The 22,448-nt window shown below is 40.6% G+C and overlaps 1 protein-coding gene across 1 annotated transcript; it reads right to left on the bottom strand.

Annotated features, from left to right (window-relative positions):
* Window positions 1–4,989: 4,989 nt before the first annotated feature.
* Window positions 4,990–16,602, bottom strand: gata5 (GATA binding protein 5). The gene is made up of 7 exons (XM_061801005.1): window positions 16,242–16,602; window positions 14,853–15,527; window positions 12,161–12,330; window positions 9,902–10,030; window positions 7,746–7,830; window positions 6,854–6,984; window positions 4,990–6,127 (listed from the first exon to the last, which is right to left on the bottom strand). The coding sequence occupies exons 2-7, from the start codon at window positions 15,391–15,393 to the stop codon at window positions 6,005–6,007; spliced, it is 1,179 nt and encodes a 392-aa protein (XP_061656989.1). The 5' UTR covers window positions 15,394–15,527; window positions 16,242–16,602; the 3' UTR covers window positions 4,990–6,004.
* Window positions 16,603–22,448: the final 5,846 nt, after the last annotated feature.

Below are 22,448 nucleotides of genomic sequence, written 5' to 3'. Positions count from 1 at the left end.
GCACGCATCTTCTATACTACTTATGCAAGCATTCACACTCACATTCATGCATATGGACAATAAGTAATAGTAATTTAAACCTAACATGCATGTTTTTGGTATGTGGGAGGAAGCCAGAGTACACATTGAAAACCCACAGAAGCACAGTGAGAAAATGAAATCTATATATAGGAAGTCCTGAGCCCAGACTTCAACCCCCAACCTATGCTAACCACCTCGGGCCATTCTATACTTATGGTTGAAAATAATAAATGTTTGGGCGTTGCCATAATTCTTGTTATCCAGCAGCATTTGCTCAATTTTCGGGGTGTGCGTGCATAGGTCCATGTACTATCCTCCTCGCAAGCACTTTCACTTTACCTCCCTCAAGGCTAACGCTGTCGATATTAGTCGAGGTGTCTCAGAGGTAAGAAGCTGGTGAGGTGTGAGGTAGATCATCGTGAGGGGTGATTCATCTCCGGCATCAGAGTGAATTTTGGACCTCCACCAAAGCCAAAAAACATCTGCTTTCGCTGTCCGTTTTCAAGAAATCGGCGCCTCCGGGGTTCAACGGTAGAGTCAAGTATTACAGCAACTGTTTGTCCTTTCAGACAAAACTATCTTAAGTGGAACATCAGCATGTACCAAAGCACATGCTCACAATCACAGAGGGTCCGTAGTTAGATCATTCCCACTTCCGAACTGTGCGACCTTAAGGGTGCGGTCTTTTGAGCACGTTCATATTTTGAAATGCTCATTGTAACTGCTAGAAGGAGAAATATTTCGCCATTGGTCAACTGGTCACTTAAGCTTTGAGTTCACAGCCCTCCCTTCACCTCCTTTAATTTTTTTCTTCTTCTTCAAGGAAACAATCCAACTCACATACACGGAAGTCATCTTTCTCGGGTGTCACCGAGCAATCCATCATCCTGCTGTTTGCAGCTCTTATTTTAGGTCTCCCTCAGCCATTCATAATACGTCTGTGACTAAGAGTCGGAGTACGGAGCTAATTATAACACTGGGTTAGTGATTCATGGTCTTTGCATAGAGAACATAAAAACATCAGCATGTTTCCAGCCCAGCAAATAATCGAGGTCTTTGAGATGAACTCATTGGCTAGCAGTTTAGCTCTCTGCTGCATTGCTGCTGTGCTGGTTGAGTTTTGTTGACTCTAGATAAAAGAGTGAAGGATCACATGGCTTCTCTGTGCCACTAAAATAACAGCTTTTCAAGGGGTGATGGACTTGGCTTTGTATAAGTAATTGTACTAGATTGGGTTTGGTGTGGTTCTGAAGGAGGTTATTTGTTTATTTTTTGTAAGAATGTGTGTTGGTAAGGATTTACTGATGGTGTAGTGGGACACACACTTGACTTTCGTGTGGACAGCGTGGGATCGATTTCTGTTCAGTGTTGGTTTCAATATGTACCCTGTAACTGACTGGTGACCAGTTCAAGGTGTAGTCTGATTTCACCTAATGTTAGCTGGGACCCTTGTGGGCATAAGTGGCTTGGAAAAAGGATGGATGTTAGTTTTTCTGTGATTGGCTGTTGACCAGTTTCAGGCTGTACCCAAAGTCACCGAATAGACTATCAGACTGCAGCTCAAGAACCTCCAGTTAACTTTTCCCGAAGTATATCTTTCTTCCAAGCGAATCTCAAAAGTAATTCCTCCCAGATTTTTTTTCTCATATTTAGCCGACTTTTTGTCATAGCCTTTGAAAATGTCAGTGGGCTGATCACAGGCGAAGAAGAATGAGGAGTACTCAGCTGAATGTGCGTAGAACAATGGCGACAAATCCGCCACGTTCATGACCCTGCAACAAAAGGTCACCTGAGCCCCTGTAAATACCAAAACATCAGCTCTATTGTTGAAGCAAAGTCACGCTAAAGCATTTAACATTTAAAGACTTTTATCTGTTGGAAGAGAATTAAGTGATTTGTACTGCAGTACAATTGTAGTTGTTATTATTTTCGATTGTTTGGTGGTGCAAACACTGTATGCACTTTGGTTTATAGTTGTTTACAACCTTTGCCCTGATTGTTCAGGGACCTTTGAGGATGTCTAAGCCTGTAAACAACAGGAGTTAGTACTTTCAATTGCTGCATTGTACCTTTTGAGGGAAATGTCATACAAACACAACATTTAGGACACATAGAAAACGTTTTGATGTATGTATGTACTGCATGTTTACAGCATGTTACGAAAACAGCAGTTGCTTTTTGCAAACAAAAATCCATCAAGTGCATTTCGAACAGTTAATTGAAAGGTTTAAGCAGCATCTTGTAGATAGAAAGCATTTTTGGCCTCCATGTTTGTTAAAAATATTATTCAGAATATATTCATATGTAGTCCTTGTGGTCCGTGTCTTCTAGGACGACCTGCGTGCCTGAGCTTTTTCGCACATGAAGAGCGCACCGTGAGATGAAGTTTGTCAGTTAGGCCTTGACAACTACTCGACTTCCAGCCTTGACGCTTTCCTATCCAAACTCAGTTCAAGGTGTATTTGTCTGAAGAAATGAAAATGTACTTTATAAATGAACATGTAATGCAGAGGGTGGGGGTGTTGCTATTTTGGAAGTGACTTGCCATTTTCAACTAGCTCGAGAATAGGAGCAGAAACGATGTGGCCTGACTTATCGTTTATTGGTTTGGACTCTGGAATTCGACACCCTACCTCGCCAATATCCTCTGACTTGTACAGGACTCCACCACACATGTCAGAATCTAACAAGAGCTTACGGCAAACACCTGAGCACCTGGTACCAAAAGTGATGTCATAGAATGAAATAACAATGAGTGAAGCAATTTTACTCATCATTGACTGTATACTTCTGCTAATCAAAATCAGATACAAAAATGTAGATTTTTCTAAATAATACTATCTTGTTTTCATTTTCTTTCTTTTTTTTAATTTACTTCTGGCCTTTCCAATGTGAATCGGCAGCAGTAGGGTGCTGCCCTTGCACCCACTATTGACCAGTCTGTAATGTTGTAATGTATACTGACTTTCATGGTTACTCTGAGTTTAATGTTAATGTTGAAATAAACATTTGTCACTTGAAAAACATAATAGGCAAGGCAAATGTATATATATATATTGTGAATTTGATGCAACTCAATGATTTAAATAATGTCAAAGTACATAAAAACAAAGAGCAAAAATATATAATAACAATGAACATAAATACACATATAAATACTTAGACATATACATAATAAACATAAAATATAGCTTACTAAAATACAGAAAATGTACAGTGCAAGAATGATAATTTAAAAATGAAAATGCTCTAAAATGCTCAATCTTAAGCCATATAATAATCAACTCACTAAAATTGTACAACTGCAATCAATTTCAAAGACACTTTTCATTTTTTTCTATGATGAGTTCATGATATGAAAGATGTGCCTTTAAGGATTTCTTTTTTTATTTTCTAGGAGTTATTGGTCTAGTGCAGATTCCAAGTGCAGTTGGTGATTCCGGAACATCAACTGCACTTGACGCTGCTTTTCCACTGGACACAATCTGCTCCGCTCAGCTCTTAGTTCTGCTCTGTTTTTGGCCATAGTTGGGAGACAGCATTGATTCCAGAAGAAAATGAGGGCAGCACTAAAAAACAGAGTACAAAGTTAGTTTGAGTTTTACCATTTCTTCTTGTACTTGCTCAAATGTTACAATGCCGTCACAATGATGGCCAAATATTCAAAATAATTGAAATGAATTGCGAATTCAAAATTGCTAATCAAGAATACAGCCATACTGAGCCAGGGTTGGAAAATTGACTAATCTGTAACAACAACAACAAAACCTCCTCATTTGGAGCACCTACTGTATGTTGTTACCCTTTGCCTGACTAACAGTTGATCACGCTGCACGAGATGAAGGCCTCTCCCAGAAATAGCGAGGATGGCGCCATAAAGCAGGGCGGTGTTGTTGGCGCATTGGAGCCTGCATGTCGCCTTGGCGGCAGTAAAGGGGGCTGTGTTACCGACGGGGATGCATTCTCCTCCTCGCCGTGGATTGACGCCATAAAGCACAGTTGGAACACAACCTTTGGACGACCACTTGGCAAGCACACACACACACTCGCATGTGCGCACCCACACATGCACACACTCCTTTTCTCATTGGATGAAGTCATACAGGTGTGCACTAAGATGCTGTTGTTAAGTGCAAGTGCTATGCAATAATACAGTAATTGCCGAATGTGCTTGCAAAAAGAGAGAAAGGACTAATGGAGTGCAACAGGATGCACTTCTGTTCAACTTCTTTGTTAAGTGATATGATGGGTGTTCAATATTAATTAATTGATTTCACAATGTGCACATATATTGGACACCATTCATTAAGAGATCAGCATAGGTCAATATATTATATGTGTAAAGTGTCAACAGCAGCAATCTCAATGTTTTTGTGTTGCTGGTTGACTCTTTGTATCATTTGAATTCATATAAGTCAAATAAGTTCAATAAGCAAAGGTAACAGTGGAAAGCCAGACAAAATACTTTTTGATAGTCAAGTACTGTACACGTGGACAAAAAGAAAAATATGGATATTGTTTTGACATTTATGAGTAACTATTAGAACAATTATGAAATGTTAAATTTTGGGGGATTTGCATCTGAAAATATACAGTATGCACTGTGAGTTGTAAAAGAAAAAATAGCATTTTGGCTTACTCAGGAGGCCCCATCGCTCAGCGGTTAGAGCATTAGTTTGGTCAACCAGGGGTCATGAGTTCATGCCTCAATGGGGCCTCTACTCCCCAAGAGGGGTTGCGTCAGCTGTGGCGACCCCTAACCGGACAAGCCGAAAGAAACATACTTATCTATTTTTGGCTCACTTGAAAATAATTTCTTTAAAAAATGTTGAATAAGATGCTTTGCATCACAGACTTTTTGTATGATTTCCCACTGGATGATTTCTGAAAATAAAATAATTGCAGTGATATTTCCATGAACCATTGAGATCAATCCATGCAGACTACAGACTTGTTTTGTTAAATTGGTCATGTCAGCTGCTCTTGTGCAAATAAATTAAAAATAAAAAAGGTAAAACCTCTAAGGTGTCGAATGAACAAACAAGTACCAAACTCAACTTTAAAAGGTCCATTTTGGGACAGAAATATGAGCAATGTGATCTTTGGAGAGATTTACCCTTTATTACATTCATTAATTTCCCATTAATCAAATTAATAAATAGTAAATCAGTTCAACCTGAACAGATTCCAAAGCACTTTGTTAAGAGAGAAGAAACAGAGGGTCACATACTCTTTCAAACATCACCCTCCCCAAAAAAAAAATCTCTTTTATTTTTGATAAAATACAGACCATGAAATTAGATTATGTTTGTAATTATTTGACTCTTTTAGGCAGTTTTTCTTTTTCTTTGTAAGAAACAGATCTATTGCACTCAAACTGTTTATTATTTGGACAAAACTTTGACATGTTGTCATAACACCTGAAAGGAACAATTCCACCCTTGATTTTTGACCATCATCTACCTGGCAAGCCAATTGCTCACTTAATCCTGCCTGGAGCTTGCTCAACATGGCTGTCCCGCACGGCCAAGCCTAGTGCGACGATAATGTCCACGGCGACTTTTAACTGCTCATATCTCAACATAAATAATGCGCCTATAAAAGTTAATCATCTACATGCTAGTGATGAGATGTCTTCAGCAGCCATAAAATCCAAACAAAACAAAAAAAAAAATCTGTCCATTTTATACCTGCAGGGACAGTAACATGTCCTCATTGTGTTTGTTTAAAAAATAAAGCTGAATTAATAACCATGTTTTTCTCTCTTTACAAGTCATATGATTGTCTTTGCATTGGTGCGTTTGCTTGCTTGATAATAGGTAGTTGTCGGTGAGGACCACAGGTACCCACATCTTGCAGGTCGGTTGACTCTCGTGAACGTCTTTAAGTTCCATCGCGATTGGATTTCGTGATCTCGCTCCCTTTCGCTTGTCTGTGTCCCGTCCCATAAGACTTGGAGACTCGGCTCTTTGGGTTTTAGGACTCATGCTTGCGAAAGAGCGCACCAGGAGTTCTGTGGGGCCATGGATGTCGGAGTAAAGACATAATCCTCATATTTAATGTCCATGTGTGTCATGGATACGGTAGCGTTCAACTGGGTAGCCGTCTGCAGAGGAAAATACATACAAACGTGCAGATTTAGAAATAATTTTAAACTCCAACTAAGGCCTCCACTCAGGCAGAGGCAACTGATGCTTTCACAATATGGTCATGAAGAGGATCGTATTATAGCGCAGTTCTCCTAGATGAGTGAAAATAAAGCAGAAGCTCTTTTTAGTTTAGATGAGGTTACAAAACACAGAAGGAAAAGACAGCAAGGCTGTTTGGGTTCTGGGCCACGGGGAAAGTTTCCATTGTGATATAAATGGCAGAGAAAGGGAACACCCCCAAAAATACTTCAAAATATAGAATAGAATAGAATAGAATAGAATAGAATCATCTTTGTTTGCCAAGTACTCCAAAAAACACACCAGGAATGCGTCTCCGGCATTTGGAGCCGCTCTAGGACGACAACAGGCTTCCATATAAAAATGTGGAAGCAATGAGTTAGAAGGGGGTTCTTGGTCTGTGATCTGAATCAGCTTTTTAAATGTAAAATGTTGGCAACAACAACAAAAAATTGCCGATAATAAAGTTTAGGTTCATTAAAACATTTTCATAGATAAATGTGACTGTCATTTAAGTTCTGGAAAGGTGGGAAACTGTTCATACATAATATAGTATAACTTTCAGAAAACAATACTATCTTTCTTCTTCTTGTCTTTGCAATTCTTTCTCATTTCATGTAGTGATAATATCAGTCTCAGCATAAAGAGATGTTTCAGTTGTTTACCTGCGGGGTGGACGTGACAGTCTGCCCGGCGTAGGGTGAAGGGGTCATGCCGGGTTCACTCTTGATGGTGGAGGCATGTTCAGATGCAGACAGCGACGATGGCGAGGTTCCATCAGAGGTCGTGCGTGTGCCTACAACAACAACAACAACAAAAGAAATACCCATGTAAGTCAATGTCAATGAAATGCTACATCATTATTTGCCATGTAGTCTCTTCTAATTAAGAAGTACAAATGTTTTTTTTTTGCTATGTTGTATTTTTCAGGCATGAAATAATATTGAATTTTAATAAATAACAAAATAATAAAAATATATAAATACAAATGAAACTTACGTGTTATAACATCATAACCCAAACCCTAACCTTAAAAAGTGGTATGCACAATATTATGCATACCTATGGGCATATCAACACTTTTCTACACTGTACTGGTCAGTCTATTATAATATATAAACTGAACTAAACTGTACATAACTTTGCACAAATTACACAACTTGTACTGTGGCATACTGTGTCTTTTTGTACATTGATTCAATTCATTTTTGTTTTAAATCCTCCTAAATAGTCTTCTTATTTGGCTGGTTGTTTTCAGATTAGTAATACAAACGAATATGTGTGACTTGAGCGACTGTGTCTTTCTAATTTAGCTTTGCAATTGTTGCCAAAGGTAGCGTTATCGCAAAAAGAGGAATCCAGGCTGGGTCCCTCAATTTAAAGAGCTTCAGAGTATCTGGGTTTCCATGGCAACAACATAGACATTATTTTTTCTAAGCCCCAGGCAATGCCGCATCCAATTGGTTGCAAAGCTGACATTTGAATGCAAAACCTTGACACGTTGTGGCATGAATCAATACTGTACTAGTTTTTTGTGTGCATACACTTTTGCCCCACCTGTGAGTAATTTGTTCTTGGGCATTTTTGGCTTGCGCTTCCGTGTCTGTATACTCTCTTTCTTCATGGCCAGAGGTCGGGGCACCTGTAGGGAGGAGAGAAACGGTCATGAGTTGACTCACTGTTACAACAGAGGCCACGGTGTCATGACAACCCGCGCCAGCTCCACTCCCACGCAGCAGCGCTGATAACGACCACCACAGTGCCCTTGGAAAGGTGCTATGCTGCAGTAACATCAGCCATCTCCACACCAAATGTGGCAGTTTCCTACAGGTCACAACAGTACAGGGAACGATAAAGCCCACTCCGGCTTTGTGTGGAGACAGTGAGTCAGCAAGAAGCGTGACATCACCGTATGAATCCACCAATACATTTGACAAAGATGAATGCAATACAGCACAGCGCTTCGCGTTGGCATCAAATGAAAATGGCTTTGAATTCTCTCTTGTTTGGGATGAAAAATTATGTGTTTGAAGAAGGAAGAGGTCCAATTGTCTTTGATTCAACTTTGGAGCATTCGTTTCATATTTTTTTCCCCTTCACTTTAACCATACATTTAACTGTTATTGTAGCAATATCCACACATCCATCAATTTTGTGTACAGCTTGTCCTCATTAGGGTCACGGGAGAACTGGATTCTATTGCAGATAATTTTGGAAGAGAGGCGGGGTATAGTCCGGACCAGGCGCCAGCCAATCGCAGGACACCCAACACTTACATTCAAACCGAGGGGGAATTTAGAGCCTTCAAATAACCAACATACAGGTTTTTTTAATTTGGGAGGAAGCCTGAAAAAACCCACGTGAGCTCCGAGAGAACATTCAAATATCACACAAAAGGCCAGGAGCTGAGATTTGAACCCAAAAACACTTGACTGGCAGATGTTCTAATGCTGGGGTGGACAAACTATTTGGCTCAGAGGCCATATTGATGTTTAAAATTTGACAACTGGGCCAAGTCACAAGCAACAACACCAAAACGCCAATGTAGTGTTAATACTTAGATTTCATTATAATGGGAACTGTGTTGTTTTGTTGATCACTTTTTTTTTTTTTTTTTTTTTTTTTTTTTGCCTGTGGATCAAAGTCTGGTGTTGATTTGTTTGTGGCAATTGTCAGAACAGCAGCTACCAAGTGGAAGGAATATTATTTATCCACCACAAACAAAAAAAAAAAGCATTAGCTTAACTGTATACATTACTTGGTTAGGTTACATCAACATGGACCAATAACTTAAATATTAGTGTTAAATCTGAACCTTAGTCCACAATTGACATGACAACACAGTACAGTAAGTACAGTACTAATCTCTAAATGGTCAATGGACCAGATGTGGCCCACGGATTGTAGTTTTCCCACCCCTGTTGTAACCTATCTTGTTTGTGATTTTTAAAAACAATAAATCCCTTCCTCTCTGGCTTATCTCCCCTGAAACGCTCGTGAAACTGTTTTGTAGAGCAGTCATTCTCAACATGATGGAAAGAGACATGAAGAAAAACTTTCAGCACAATAATGAATAAATGATAAAGAACCATGAATCAGACTGTTAAAACTGTTACAGTGGCTCTAGTCTACAGCCTTCTTTTCCTAAAAAGAAGACAAAAAACTGATGTTGCGCTTCCATAAAAAGAAGCACGGAGTGACAAGAATACAGTTTTGTACATGCAGTTATGTTCAACCTCGGTTGATAAAAGTTTGCTCTGAAAGACATTTTAAACATGTAACCACGAGTAATTACGTATCAAAACATGTTTTCAATCAACATTTTGCATGGATGGACGGATGCATCGGAAACCAAAGAAAACTCAGGTCGGCCACTCCACATTGTAAACTGCTACAGGAGTCTTAGAACCGGAAACATTCCCGGCTCTTGACGCAACACCGCTGACCACTAACTGCCACCCGACCACATGTGGTCACACCATACTTGCTGCTGATACCCCAGCGGTAGGGTGTCGAGAAACTGCAGTACTCGTTGCTTTATTAGCGTTCGACAATGGAAACAACCAAAAAGGTCCACCAAACGAAAACATGATTTAACTGCTCTTTGTTGGAGTGGCAAATTTTAATGAAGCTTACAGAATATGGACACAAGAATCAAGAACTAAAGAAGTGAATGGTGAATAGCTTCAAAGGCCCCTGGGGCACAAACGTACCCCGTGCAGTTTCATGTAGAGACCGCAGGCGTTGCACACTGGCTCTCCCTCAGCATTTCGCCTCCACAGCGTCGTGGTGCTCGTGTGGCAGTTAGTGCAGCACAGGCCTGCTCGGCGAGATGTGGTGTGCTGTTGGCGGAGGCAAAAATGAAGCAGAAACGGTTGGATATTTGCTTTTGGCTCACACCCAAGACAGTGCTCTCCTCCATTTTGACTCAAACTTTTCCCTGAAAAAAAAAAAAAAAGAATCGCAGCGTGTCAACGCTGGACACGGAACATATACGCCTGTGATTAATTACCGCTCCTGATCCTGACGCGAAACTAACTAATGACTCATTGGTTGGATACCCTCTGAACAGCAACATACTATAAATAAAGATTATTTATCTCACAAACACAATGAGCTTCTTAAATAAAGCAGGAGCAACAGCAGCCACATTTGCACTGACAATCTTACAAAGGCCTTGTCCAAGGGGCAAGGTCACCACAGGCCACAACTCGAAGCAGGTTGTGAGCTAAGTTTACTAGTGCAAAACCATTTTGCTAAAAGACTGCAAAACTGATCTTTAGACACCGTTCGCATCTCTGCATTATGAGCTCTACTTTCATAGACGGCTGTCCACAAACGTGTTTAAGTTGCCAGCAGTTTAATCACCTGGTTATTCTGTATTTAATAAGAGTACCTGCCCACATTTTTGCCACACCAGCCATCGTGCTCCAACCACACATGTACGTATCGCTGCAATTATGTGTCGTCCCCTCAATGCAAAACCGTCATTTAGAGGGGATCAGAGGAGCCGCCTTGATTGGACTTGATAAATATTGTATGTGTCTACTCCTGTAAAGACGCAGACCTCCCTCTTTCTTTTTTTGACATTACCAAAACCCGGTCCAAGCTGCCTCCGCACCAATTTACGCTGCTCACCGCACCAGATCTCCACCAGTCACAAAAATAGAGCCCTTAATGTTGTCTCAACTAAACGTAATTAAAAAGATAAACAAGTTGATGAGCAGGGGCATTCAAATGATGACAGAGGGCCATTTGCACTATTTTCTCAATATGCTCCCCCTCACACCACCCACACTTCGACACCCATGAACACAATTTAATTCCTCTTCAGCACATTTCCCCCAAGCTGCTTTTAAAACATAATGAAAATGACCAATCACAAAGACAGACGTGAAAAGGAAACTTACACAGATCATTCCAAGATCTTTTCACCTGAAGTGAGTAAAACCGTTCCACCTCGATCATGTCGCCAGTTTCTGACAAACTAAGCCTTCATGTAAACATGAATTAATGTCATTATTATTATCTCGATACATTCTGCTCAACTGTTTTGAGCATTTTAATACGCTATATGTTTCATAATAAAACAATTGGAGACCTAACCTCTGAGGCTGTCATTTTTTTCACTTGTGGGAAAAACAGTGTGAATCAAAGTCTCAATGCTAATATCGGATTGTTAGCTACAGTATGTTAGCTTGCTTGCTAACTAGCTTTGTCGACCTTGTGATTTTCACATATTTTTCAAACTTCATTATCGCCAATATAAAGAGTATGCTGTGATTCATTCCAAGCTTTAAATTCCATATTGTGAAATGTGTCTTAATTAAGAAAACATTTTTGTTTGTGATATAATGATTAATTCATTATTAGTAATAGTAGTAGTACTAGTTTCCTATTGAGTCCCTGAAAACAGAATTTGGACAAAATTGAAAGAAAAAAAATTTGAAAAGGGTCAAAACATTTTTAATTCTCTTTTGTGTCGGATAAGCTTGCTAAAGTGAGAATTATGTTGAACTGAATTTTTGTCTTCACTTTTTGAATAGGACATTTAATGATCTGGGCACTTAAATGTACACTTTACTGTCATTGTGTTCCAAAGCAACTAAAATTGGACAGTTGTGTTATTTAGTTTGAGACGGATGATCACTCAGTCCTAAAAAAAATTGTGCTTACCTTTCTATACTTTATCTCCACCACTTCTGAAGTGACGGCCAAAAATTAACAAAATATTTAACATATAATCCAAAGGATTCACCCCAAAATACATGAATTTCCCCAATAATTCTAATACATAATGTATTAATATTTAGATCCCATGTCTTTTACTTCACAATTGCCCTTTTTCACGGTGCTGCTCCATGTGTCCAGTCAATTGCAATATCTTTGAGTGTCACCAAACATTCCTGACAATAAAAACCTTTTCGGGAGAACAGGTGCCATCACGTCAGACACATTCGCCTTCGTCTTACCAGCCGTTTCTGAGGTTTGATGAGCGGCCTGTTGATGCCGTTCATCTTGTGGTACAGACCGCAGGCGTTGCACAGGTAGTGCCCCGTGCCATCTCTGCGCCACAGCGGGGTGGAGATGGAGCCGCAGTTGACGCATTCCCTGCCCTCTGTGGCCATGTCATCCACCAGATCTGAGCACACAGTTTGAGCACTTTTAATAACACACATAAGTGTTAACCTCACTTTTGGAAGCCTTTAAAGGACCTTTATAAACCTGTCAATGACTACCAAAGTCACCCCCACCCACACACACACACATACACACACACACCCACAAACCCATTTAGGTCCAAAACAGTGCAAGCCTACTGATGTCAGCAGCAGAAAATGAGGACATTTACTTTTTAAACAAGTATGTGTTATGTTGCACAACTGTCGCCTTTGCTGCCAATAGTGAGTGAAAATAGTGAAGTTAGACACATTTGAGTAGTCTTGTTAAAATTGATTGTTGCTATCTTCATTGCTGATTGAAGGCAGTACATGAGTTAAGTACGTGCAGATTAATTCCAGCCTATACACACAGGTTTTGTCATCTCAGTGTCTTATTGATTGCATTCTTCACCTTTGAAAAAGAGTTTTATAAGATGACATGACACAGCCATTTGTTTTTAAACCATTTTTAATGGTGTTTGCTTGTAATGTGTGTTTTATATTTAATGTAGAGCAGTGATTGTGCCACGTCACAATCGCTTTGCTTTTGACACATTTGTTCAGAGAACTGCCTTTTTAAACAAACGCCTGCGGATTAATTCATGTGACGTGGAAGTAAACTACAAGTAGCTTTAGACCTATATGATTTTAAGACATTGTTGGGGTGGGGGTGAGTGTGTGACGAATAGCTGTGGTGGAATTTAAAGTAACGCCTCTCATTCCCTGAGCAATGTGATGAAGAGAGCTCAAATCCTGCAGTGAAGAACCAGACGAATGGAGGAAAGAAGGGGTATAGGGGTGTTATCAGTCAGAAAAGATCCAGGGGTCCCATTGATTCATCACAGCCCTGACACACAACGGACTCCTGGCATGAATTGGCCAAAATACCCAGTTATTATTCCAATAGAGGAAGGACCTGCACGGAGAAGTTTAAAAACCCAACAGAACAAGCCTGGAATAATTGTCGTGCTGTTCAGGCACGATGAAATTAAGGCTAGAAAAAAAAAAAAAAAAAAAACATATGGGTCCGAAAGAAAAAAAAAATCCACAGGTGAGCTATTCGTGGATGGATTCTCCAAATTCACAAACAAATATATATCTCAACATCTATGTTCTTTGTTGGTTTTGATGTAATTAAGATATTTTCGATTCAATGTCATATAAAACACAAGAGTTCTCTTTGAAGTGAGATTCGGAACGGAGACTGATGGTTTTCATGCAGCATATAACTATAAGTCTCATAAACACTAGACACTAGAAGATCCTCGGTGAGATATATTTGTTGTTTAAGACCACATTTTTATAAATATATGCAGTGTATTGAGATTTGTTTTTCTTATTTTTTTTGTTTCACTTTAGCATTGCATTATTATTGTTAGTTGCTGCATATCAGCAATTGTTTTTCCATCCTGGGTTTTGTTGCATATCCGATGAAAGTATAAATTTGATCATGTTTGCGAAGCTGTTACATCAGCACTTGCGTGTGCAATCTTTTTTCATTAAGCGAACAACGAGTAAAACCAACAAATGTATGATTGGATGGATCCAAATGTTCGTCACCAGGATCAATGGGGATTTAGATGGGAGTCTGTTAGTTGTTCAATTGCGTAGGCATTTTGAGTGACATTTTGAGTGTTTTGGATCACAGTCTTGGTGATGCTGAGAGGAGATTACTGCAATTGATGGCTGGGGACAATGGGCTCTTGTTTCAGTGTGTATTCAGATCGAAAATCAAAACACTGCACTGTTGCTCGGGGATTAAATTAACAATTTAGTTGATTGTTTTTACTTATTCTCTCGAGAAGAGTATGTATTGTCTTGGTCCAATTTGGTTGGATTGTTTCTAACACTTTGATTCAGTCGGGGCCATTGACTTTATTGGCTTCTTAAAAAAAAACATTTATTTATATTAATGTAACAGCAACACGAATCTGAATTTTTAGATTGAAAGTCACATCGAACAAAATAGGTACAGGTAATGACTGCTAATAACGTGGATAAAAACAAGAACAATTAAAAGAAAAAAATCAGTTTTGACAGTGGTCAAAACCTGAGCTGCAATTAGGAAAATATAATAATAATACATGTTTGATAATAAATGCATTTAATAAACAATCTAGTTAATTATTATGGTCGCCTGCTATCTTAATGTAATATAATACAAATATCGTTTCTCAAAAAAATATTAAAATTAGCATCTCTTCAACAGTGCAAATGTGAAAATGTTATTTTAAAGCAGGCTCACATTTTTTTATCCAGCTCTTGACCTGGGTCTCATGTGATTGTGATTTACGATGCTCTTGTGTGTGTCAGATATTTGACGATAAAAAAGAATGGTTATTTAATTGCGATGCTGCGTCAAAATGCTAAGCTATTGTCAATTTTTCAGTCATTCGGGGAAAAAATACGCTTCCTAAAGGTTATGAAATATTTCCTATCGATTCGATTCTTGCGGTTCAAATAGTAATCAGAAAGGGTGCACATTATGGGGAGGGGGGCCTACCCAGACTGGAGCGCCGTGTGGACATGCAGCCTTGGCGGCCCTGCAGGCTCATCACTCCGCTCTCCAAGGGCCCCGGCGTCCAGGAGGAGGTCGCCATCTCCGGGCTCATGTAAGCGTAGGGCCCGCTGTAAGAGCCCCCCACCGGGCGCACCAAGGCCCCACCGAGCTGGTCCGCCCGCCCGCTGTTGCCGAGCACCAGCGGGCTCTGGTAGGCGGCCTCCCGGCTAGTGTTGCTGCTGAGCGGCGGGCTGTGAGAGTATGAGAAGCCGTGCGTGGGGTGAGGGCTGCCGGGCGCGAAGGAAGAGCCGTCCGTAGCAGCCTGGGGCCAGCCGTGGTGGGGGTGATGGTGATGATGGTGGGCCCCCAGGCCGTGGGACTGGTGAGGCGGCTCGCAGGTCTGCAGGTAGGGCAGCGTGGGTAGCATGCCTGGAACCCTGCTAGTGGGCACGTAGACAGGGGAGCTGGCCGACGGGTGCAAGTAATTCCCGGTGTCGTGCGTGTAAGGGGACTGGTTGGACGACAAGGTCAGGCTTTGATACATTTTCACACCTTGGTGTTTAAAAAAAAATGTTGTGCGAGAGCCGGTCTCGGTTCCTCGGGCGTGGGAGACCTTGTCCACGCTGCTGACCTCTCCCCAAGAAAATGAGACTTTCCTGCAGCTCAACAGCACAGACACTGCAAAAGACGTCATTCGAATCATTCCAGAATTGCAGGGCATTTTTGCACAACCTGAAAGTTTAATAAATATTCAGAGACAAAGTTGAACTATAGCTGGAAAAAAAGTTGTTTTTTTTAAATATCAAATAGCTCTTGAGCAACCCCTAACACTTTTTTGCACTCCCCAAATTATGTTGAAAATAGGTGTAATGTCTTATAATTGTTCAAATATTGAGTTTTACAGACATATTATAAATCGTTCTGATTGTGCTCTTAAGTCGTGTGTCAATATATTTCACACTGGAAGAAGGAAAAAGTCCTACTTTAATTTATGTACATTTATTGATGAGCATGTGTAACGACGTAATTTGCCCCAAAAAAACATGCTAGCGAATATGTTTACACGTGTCCACGTTCGAATGAATTCAAAACACTTTTCCTCAGCGTAGAATATTTAGTTAAACTAATCAACCCCACCCCCCCAAAAAATGAAGCAAAATTTTGTTAATATAGATCATCTTCATCCTTTGACGTCATCCATATTCCTCCCCCGTCACGTGAAGGAGCTTTGATTTGAAACCTGCGTATCCTAATTGAATGTCACGTATCCCGGAGGCATTGAACGCATCACAAAAATCTAAGTCAAACACATACGCTGAAGATAACACGCGGAAGGATATCCACGAGGAACATTCTTGGGTTCCAATGGCTCTCTCCAATGCATTATCTTACCAGATAAGGCGGACCGGGTGATAAAAACCAAACAAATGAGTCCAGTCCAGTCCCGGAGTGTTCCAAACGTCAGCCAAAGGAGAGCAAGCACCCTGCAGGCAAACCTCTTGGACGCACGGAGGAGAGTCGGGGGAGCATCCAAACTCCAAAGCAAGCGCTCGTCCTTCCAAGTAAGTCCCAGTCCAGCAATTAGCGATCGTGGCCCCCACCCCAACCCGGAGGCCGTCTGTCCCAGTCAGATAGGGCCGCTCTCTGATAATTGCAGATAGGCGTGTGTTCGCTCTCCCACTGGAAATTTTGTAGACTCCCCGGGAGCACGTGACCGACCGCGGAGGTAGGCCCAGAAGAAAGGATGGTGGCAGTGGAGGAGGTCCCTGATGTGTCCCCACCCATTGAAAGGCCTTCTGGGTGGTTGCACCTGTATGCAGGAGAAATATTATATTTTTAGGTTTAGCAAGGCTACTAAACCAGATTTAAATACACTCAGATTCATTTACGTATTTTTAACTTTCATTTCCAAATCAAGCAACAAAGTGCACATACAGAACAATAACGAATTCATCGCGTATGCGACCCAAGTGTGATTACTATTTATTTTAATTATTATTATTAACATTTCTTTGCTTGAAAGCCACGTGTAACGTGTTAACATTTGGAAATCAACTGACATGAATACTGATTGATTCGTTGCACTGCAATCATTATTCGTTTTGAGACGAAATGGGGTTTAAAAAACAACCAAATAAGTGAATTATGTGGCGCAAACGTTAATTTTTAGTGTTTTTCATGTATAGCTAGATCGATAGCTACCAAACAATTTAACAGATGAAAAATTTGCGCGGCCGTATGTAAAAAAGAAATATTGCTCTTAACGACAAAAACACTGGGCCTTGTAAATTATTACACGGGCTGTTCTCCAGTTTTCTACGTGCATGCGTGTGTGTGAATAATTTCATCCCCCTCCCCCACGCAACACACTAATATTTTGGGTAAAATCCATTATTTATCATGAGTATTATTTTATTGATTTATTATGGATTTATTTATTGAAGCCTGGCCAAGTTTAAATAGTTATAATGGCGTCGTTAGAATTTTGTTTAAAACGTTTAGTAAGGATGACGATTAATTTGGGCGTGTTTGATTGACGCGGGACTTTTTTGTTTCCCTATCTCGGACTCACAACGTTGTCTCGTCTGCAGAATTTGATTTAAGCCTCAAGTTCGTGTCCCACTTCCACGCAACCTCTGTCTGCATAAAAAGGACATTTTAGACACAGGCCGAACATAAGTTCTATTTCCACACCAGCCTCTAATGTTTGAGTCATGTTGATCTGAAACAATTCATATTGGTGTCTCTCGAATCGTAATTTTTGAGCTTCACTACACGGTGACAAAAGTGCACGACGGCATGAAGCAGCATTGTTTTTTTTTTCCCCAAATTGGCCAGATTTAGGATTTCATTGACATGTTTTTTAAATTGGCGGATGGCTTCTCACATGAGGTCATTCCTTAGATTGCTTTGTGTCACTTTTGACGGAACAACAAAACAGAAGAAGAGCACTTAATTCCTTGTCAAGTGGACTTATGAGGGAATTTAAAAGCGGAGTTCTAAGTTTACAATTACATGAAATACTCCAATTAAAGATTAGTTAAATCCTGAAAAAACACTACTATCTTTATCGATCTTTACTACAACTTAAATGAATTACATTTATGTAATCATTTGCGTCTATATAAGGGTTAAGTTACCAAAGTTGCAACAAACTCCTCGGCCAATAAATATGTTTCTGATTACATGGCGTTGCCATGGTGACAGGGACTCATCCGGTTTGTATTTTTTTTTACCCTTCACCTGTTTCATTTTTGCTCTCCTTATATCTCCGTAAATTTTTGGTTTGTTTGTTTGTTTTTGACAAAAATGCGCTTCTGGATTTTCTGTAAAATCAATACAAAAATAGCTCGGACGAAAGTGTCTGCTCATTTCAGGTGAAGATTTTAATATTGGTTAGGTTTGTACAACTATTATTATTATTATTATAAGTACCACTTAAAACCTGATTTGCGATCAGTGCAGAATGAGAAGCCCTTTTTTTATTCCCGTTGCCAGCGAATGATACACTCACATTGTTTATGTTCCAATGGTGATGCGACATGTGAGAATAAAACTAAAAACAAAACAAAACAAATATAAATAAACCAGGAAGAAGGAACATAAAGAATCAAGGAAGCAAGTGTATATGTACCAGTCTACACCCCACCCCCCAAAAAATCACAATTATTTGCTGTATGAAACATAAATCATTCCAAGACACTTTTTGACATAAATTGAATAGATTTTTATTTTAAAAAATCATAGACATTCAGAAGAAGATCTTTCGCAATCATAAAACATTTTGCTGCAGCCTTTGTTTACAAAAGGGTTAAACTGTGTTAAAATGAAGCATGAAATAAACGGAACAGCAACATAATGTAGTCAACCTTCGTTTTGTTGATGAGCAAATAGGTGAGGAAGAAGGAACATGGCGAGGACGCCCGGAAGCTGCGTCGCTCTCTTCCAAGAGGAAAAAGAAGCTCAGCGCTTTTAACAAGAAAACAAGTGCGTAACCTTAATATTTGTCATGAGCGGCGCGTGGATATGATTGGACACCAAAACACTTAAGCAACTAAGGATGTGGAGTACGTTTTATTTTTATTTTATGTATTATTTGTTTTTAATGGTCACTGACTGGGTACTCACTGTGCACCATGACAGGCGTGTGTACCACTTTCCTTGTCATTGTCAGATTTTTGGGTTATTTGACTGTTGTACTGTATGTACATACATACATATAGATAGATCTGTAAACTCTGCGTGCACCGTCTTGCATCAGACGCGAGAGAAAGCCAAGCAGATGGAGTAATTCTCATCTCTCACTATAGGAGTCAGATAGCGAACATACGAATGAGGTGATTGGTGAAGACTGGCCCCCACCGCAGCCTCATTTACACCCTCCATCACGCTTGTTGCTCGTTGGGCTGTGTCGAGGGGGGCTTGGGGTATTAGCGCTCACCACGGTCACTCAGTGGTTATGTCAATATGAGGTCGGCTCCACAAAACTTGGCGCATATTCCACAGCGGGCCTCATATTTGCTTTTCGGAGTCGTTAGGCCGGGAAAATACCTTACGACTTCGATCACTCGCGAGCTGCGGTGGGAAGGCCATTACTGCAACATTCTTCGGGTCGCAATGGAATCCCAAGTCTCTACCTTTAATTTACATGGCTGCGAGATAAGTTGGGAATGTCCCAAAGGTATTTGTTGACTTGAAAAGAACATACCTGTGCGCATGCGTTCACGTGTGTGATGTTACCCACGTTTTGAGCCCCCACATCCCACTAATTCTTTGTCATGGTTGCAAATTGATGCAACCACGTGTCCAGATAAGACGCGCTGGACTTCATTCATCACGGGGGTGAAGCGTTATCACCTCCAGCCTAACCCAAACCCGCCGTGACCCGTTAGCAGTGACATGCGGGAATAGCGCTGCCGGGAGCAGCCATGTTGGAGAAGACGGCGAGGAGTAACAGGCAGATAGCTGCTATCTTGGCGGCTGATTCCCGTTTCGTGCCTCCTCCTCTTCGCGTGCTGGCAGATGACTGTGTTCACGCAAAAAAAAAAAAAAAAAAGTGGAGACTGTTGTCGGCTTCTCCCTTGCAAGGGATGGAGTGATGCTGGATGTGGACAGACAGCGCAACCTCACGTATGGTTAGAATCAGTCTGCACCCGGTGTATGTCTGGGGGGTGGGTGGGGGGGAGCATGTAGGGAACAAGTTTCAACATGGTTTTACAACAATATATGTGGTTAGTATTTATGCTTCACAGGTCTGAAATTTCAACGGTGGGGTTTATATGTTCTCCCAGTGCTCATCTGGGTCTTTTATTAATTAATCATAGTGAACTGATTAATTTAATTTACAAGAATTCAGTCATTGGTGAGTGTAATCCTCATCGAAATTTGGAAAATTATTTTTGTGTTGCTGGAGAAATGATACAAAGAGGTGATACTCATTTACAGGATTTTGAGCAATATATGACAGGAGGTCAGAGAAGTACTCATATACTGTATATAATTTCAATTTTGTTGTTCAATCAGCAAAGAACAGCATATCCTTCTAAATGAAATCACACAAATTGTACATTATTACAGGTCTGTTGGGGGCTGGTGGGGCTCCACAGTGTTACGGTTCCAGGGGAGTGGGTGACGTCCCCGTGACCCGATCCCTCACATCACCTTTGCGTTGGTGGGGGTCGAGACCACCCTTCGTGACAGTGCTGGTAAAGCAACTCCATATATCAGATGACAGATAGTCTTTATTCATGAATGAGTTTTTCCGTAGACAAGCTATTGGATTGAATTGCTTGTGCTGGGACGACTAACACTAACACATCTTGTGTCAAAAGATCCCCGATTTGTACAGGTGTTAAGAGATTATATACTGTAAGTATTCCACCACACATCATTCGCATTGTTGTTACCCCAACCCAGTGCTGAGCAAAAAAAAAAAAAAAAAAAAAAAAAAACCACATGCATGTTAGGTTAAAATGACGAGACTAAAAGTGTGAATGTGAGTATGAATGCTGGTTTTCTAATGTTTGTCTATAAATGCCCCTCTAATTGGCAGTCATTCAGTTCAGGGTGTACCCTGTGTCTTACACAAAGACGGCTATCCATATTGAAAACAGATGGATGCATTTTAAACCAGTGAGATTTAGGAATAAGAACAGACCTTTGAGACACATCAGATGGGACTTTCATCAGTTCTGAACTATTTTTAATTGTCACAAATTGTGAACACCTGTGCAGTGTCACGAACGGGACTCGAGGGCGGACCCAAATGCACAACTCGGGTGACAGACAAGCGGTAAGGAGAAAGTCTTGATTTGTTCCAGAATCGGTAACCGGGGAGTCAGTCAGCACAAACAGCAGGAACAGGAACGACAGGGTTACAGGGTAGGTCGGGAGACAGACGTTGGTCGGTACACGGGAGGTTGGCGTCAGGAATGCGGAAGTGCGGGAACGAGGCATGCGAGGCAACGATCTGGCGAAGACCAGTCCTCCCCCGAGTCCTATAAGTGCCAGGGTTAATCAGCGGAGATGAGGAGCAGGTGTGCGCCTCCTAGTCATCGTCAGTCTGCTGGGACACGCCCAGCCAGGGCTGGAACGGCAGGGCCATGACATGCAGGTGAATATTAAAAAAAAAAATACAACAATTATAATGGCAAAGTGAATTTTAAAATAGAATATAAAAACAGTGATTGTCTCCTAATATACAAATACCCTTATATTGAAAGGTTTCTTAAGAAATTTATTTTTGCAAAGGTCATTCAAAAGAACAAAACTAAAATGAAAACCTATGCAGGTAACAGGTTCAATGTTCATTTTTTTTAGTGAAACTACTGAATTAAATTTTCCCGTAAAAATACAAATCCTGTATATGTATGGAGAAAGCTACTAGTTGTTAAAGGAACCAAAGAGCCAACCATTGGTTGAAAATGATTTTGAAAATTTGCATTATCTGCTGCCTACTTATTACACACACACACACACACACACACACACACACACGGAGACCTACACACACACACACACACACACACGCACGCACACACACACACACATATATATATATATATATATATATGCACGCATCCATTTTCTGAGCTGCTTATCCTCACAAGGGTCACAGGGAGTGCTGGAGCCTAGCCCAGCTGTCAACGGGCAGGAGGCAGGGTACCCCCTGAAGTGGTTGCCAGCCAATTGACCCCTCCATACAGGGCACTTAACCACGCCTCCTGAAGTTACGTCACCCCACGTGTGCTAACCTCAGACAAACAATTAGCAAAAATGGCAGCGCAGGAAGAAAAGATCACCGAAATTGTCCGATTTACCAGCTGATTTCTCACTCGCATTCTTAGCGAATAGTGAAATATCGTTGAAAAGCAGACAGCAGGGCTTCAAGTATTTCAGCGAGGGGTATTTCAATGGTATTTACATGCATATCGACGGAGAAACCATTGATATTAGCGCGAGATCTTTCTGGAGTCAGAGGAAGACAGAGAAGCCACATAATATACTATATTATAACCCAAAGACGAATTCGTCATTGACAGTTTCCTATTTTCGTGTTACATGTCACACTTGTGTGCAGAATCTGTATGTGTATCTGTA

The sequence above is a fragment of the Syngnathoides biaculeatus genome, chromosome 2 (genome assembly GCF_019802595.1).
Source record: "Syngnathoides biaculeatus isolate LvHL_M chromosome 2, ASM1980259v1, whole genome shotgun sequence".
Taxonomy (NCBI): Eukaryota; Metazoa; Chordata; class Actinopteri; order Syngnathiformes; family Syngnathidae; genus Syngnathoides; species Syngnathoides biaculeatus.
The sequence above is the reverse complement of the archived record's forward strand: the minus strand, read 5'-3'. Positions and strand labels throughout refer to the sequence as shown.

Bases quoted from the DNA above. Each gene is read 5' to 3' on its own strand.
- gata5 (XM_061801005.1), bottom strand. From the start codon at position 15,393: ATGTATCAAAGCCTGACCTTGTCGTCCAACCAGTCCCCTTACACGCAC. The intron at 7,831-9,901 runs GTACGTTTGTGC...TCCTCCCTACAG, and splicing joins TCTACATGAAACTGCACGGG to GTGCCCCGACCTCTGGCCAT. The intron at 6,128-6,853 runs GTAAACAACTGA...TTTCCTCTGCAG, and splicing joins CTGTCACGTCCACCCCGCAG to ACGGCTACCCAGTTGAACGC.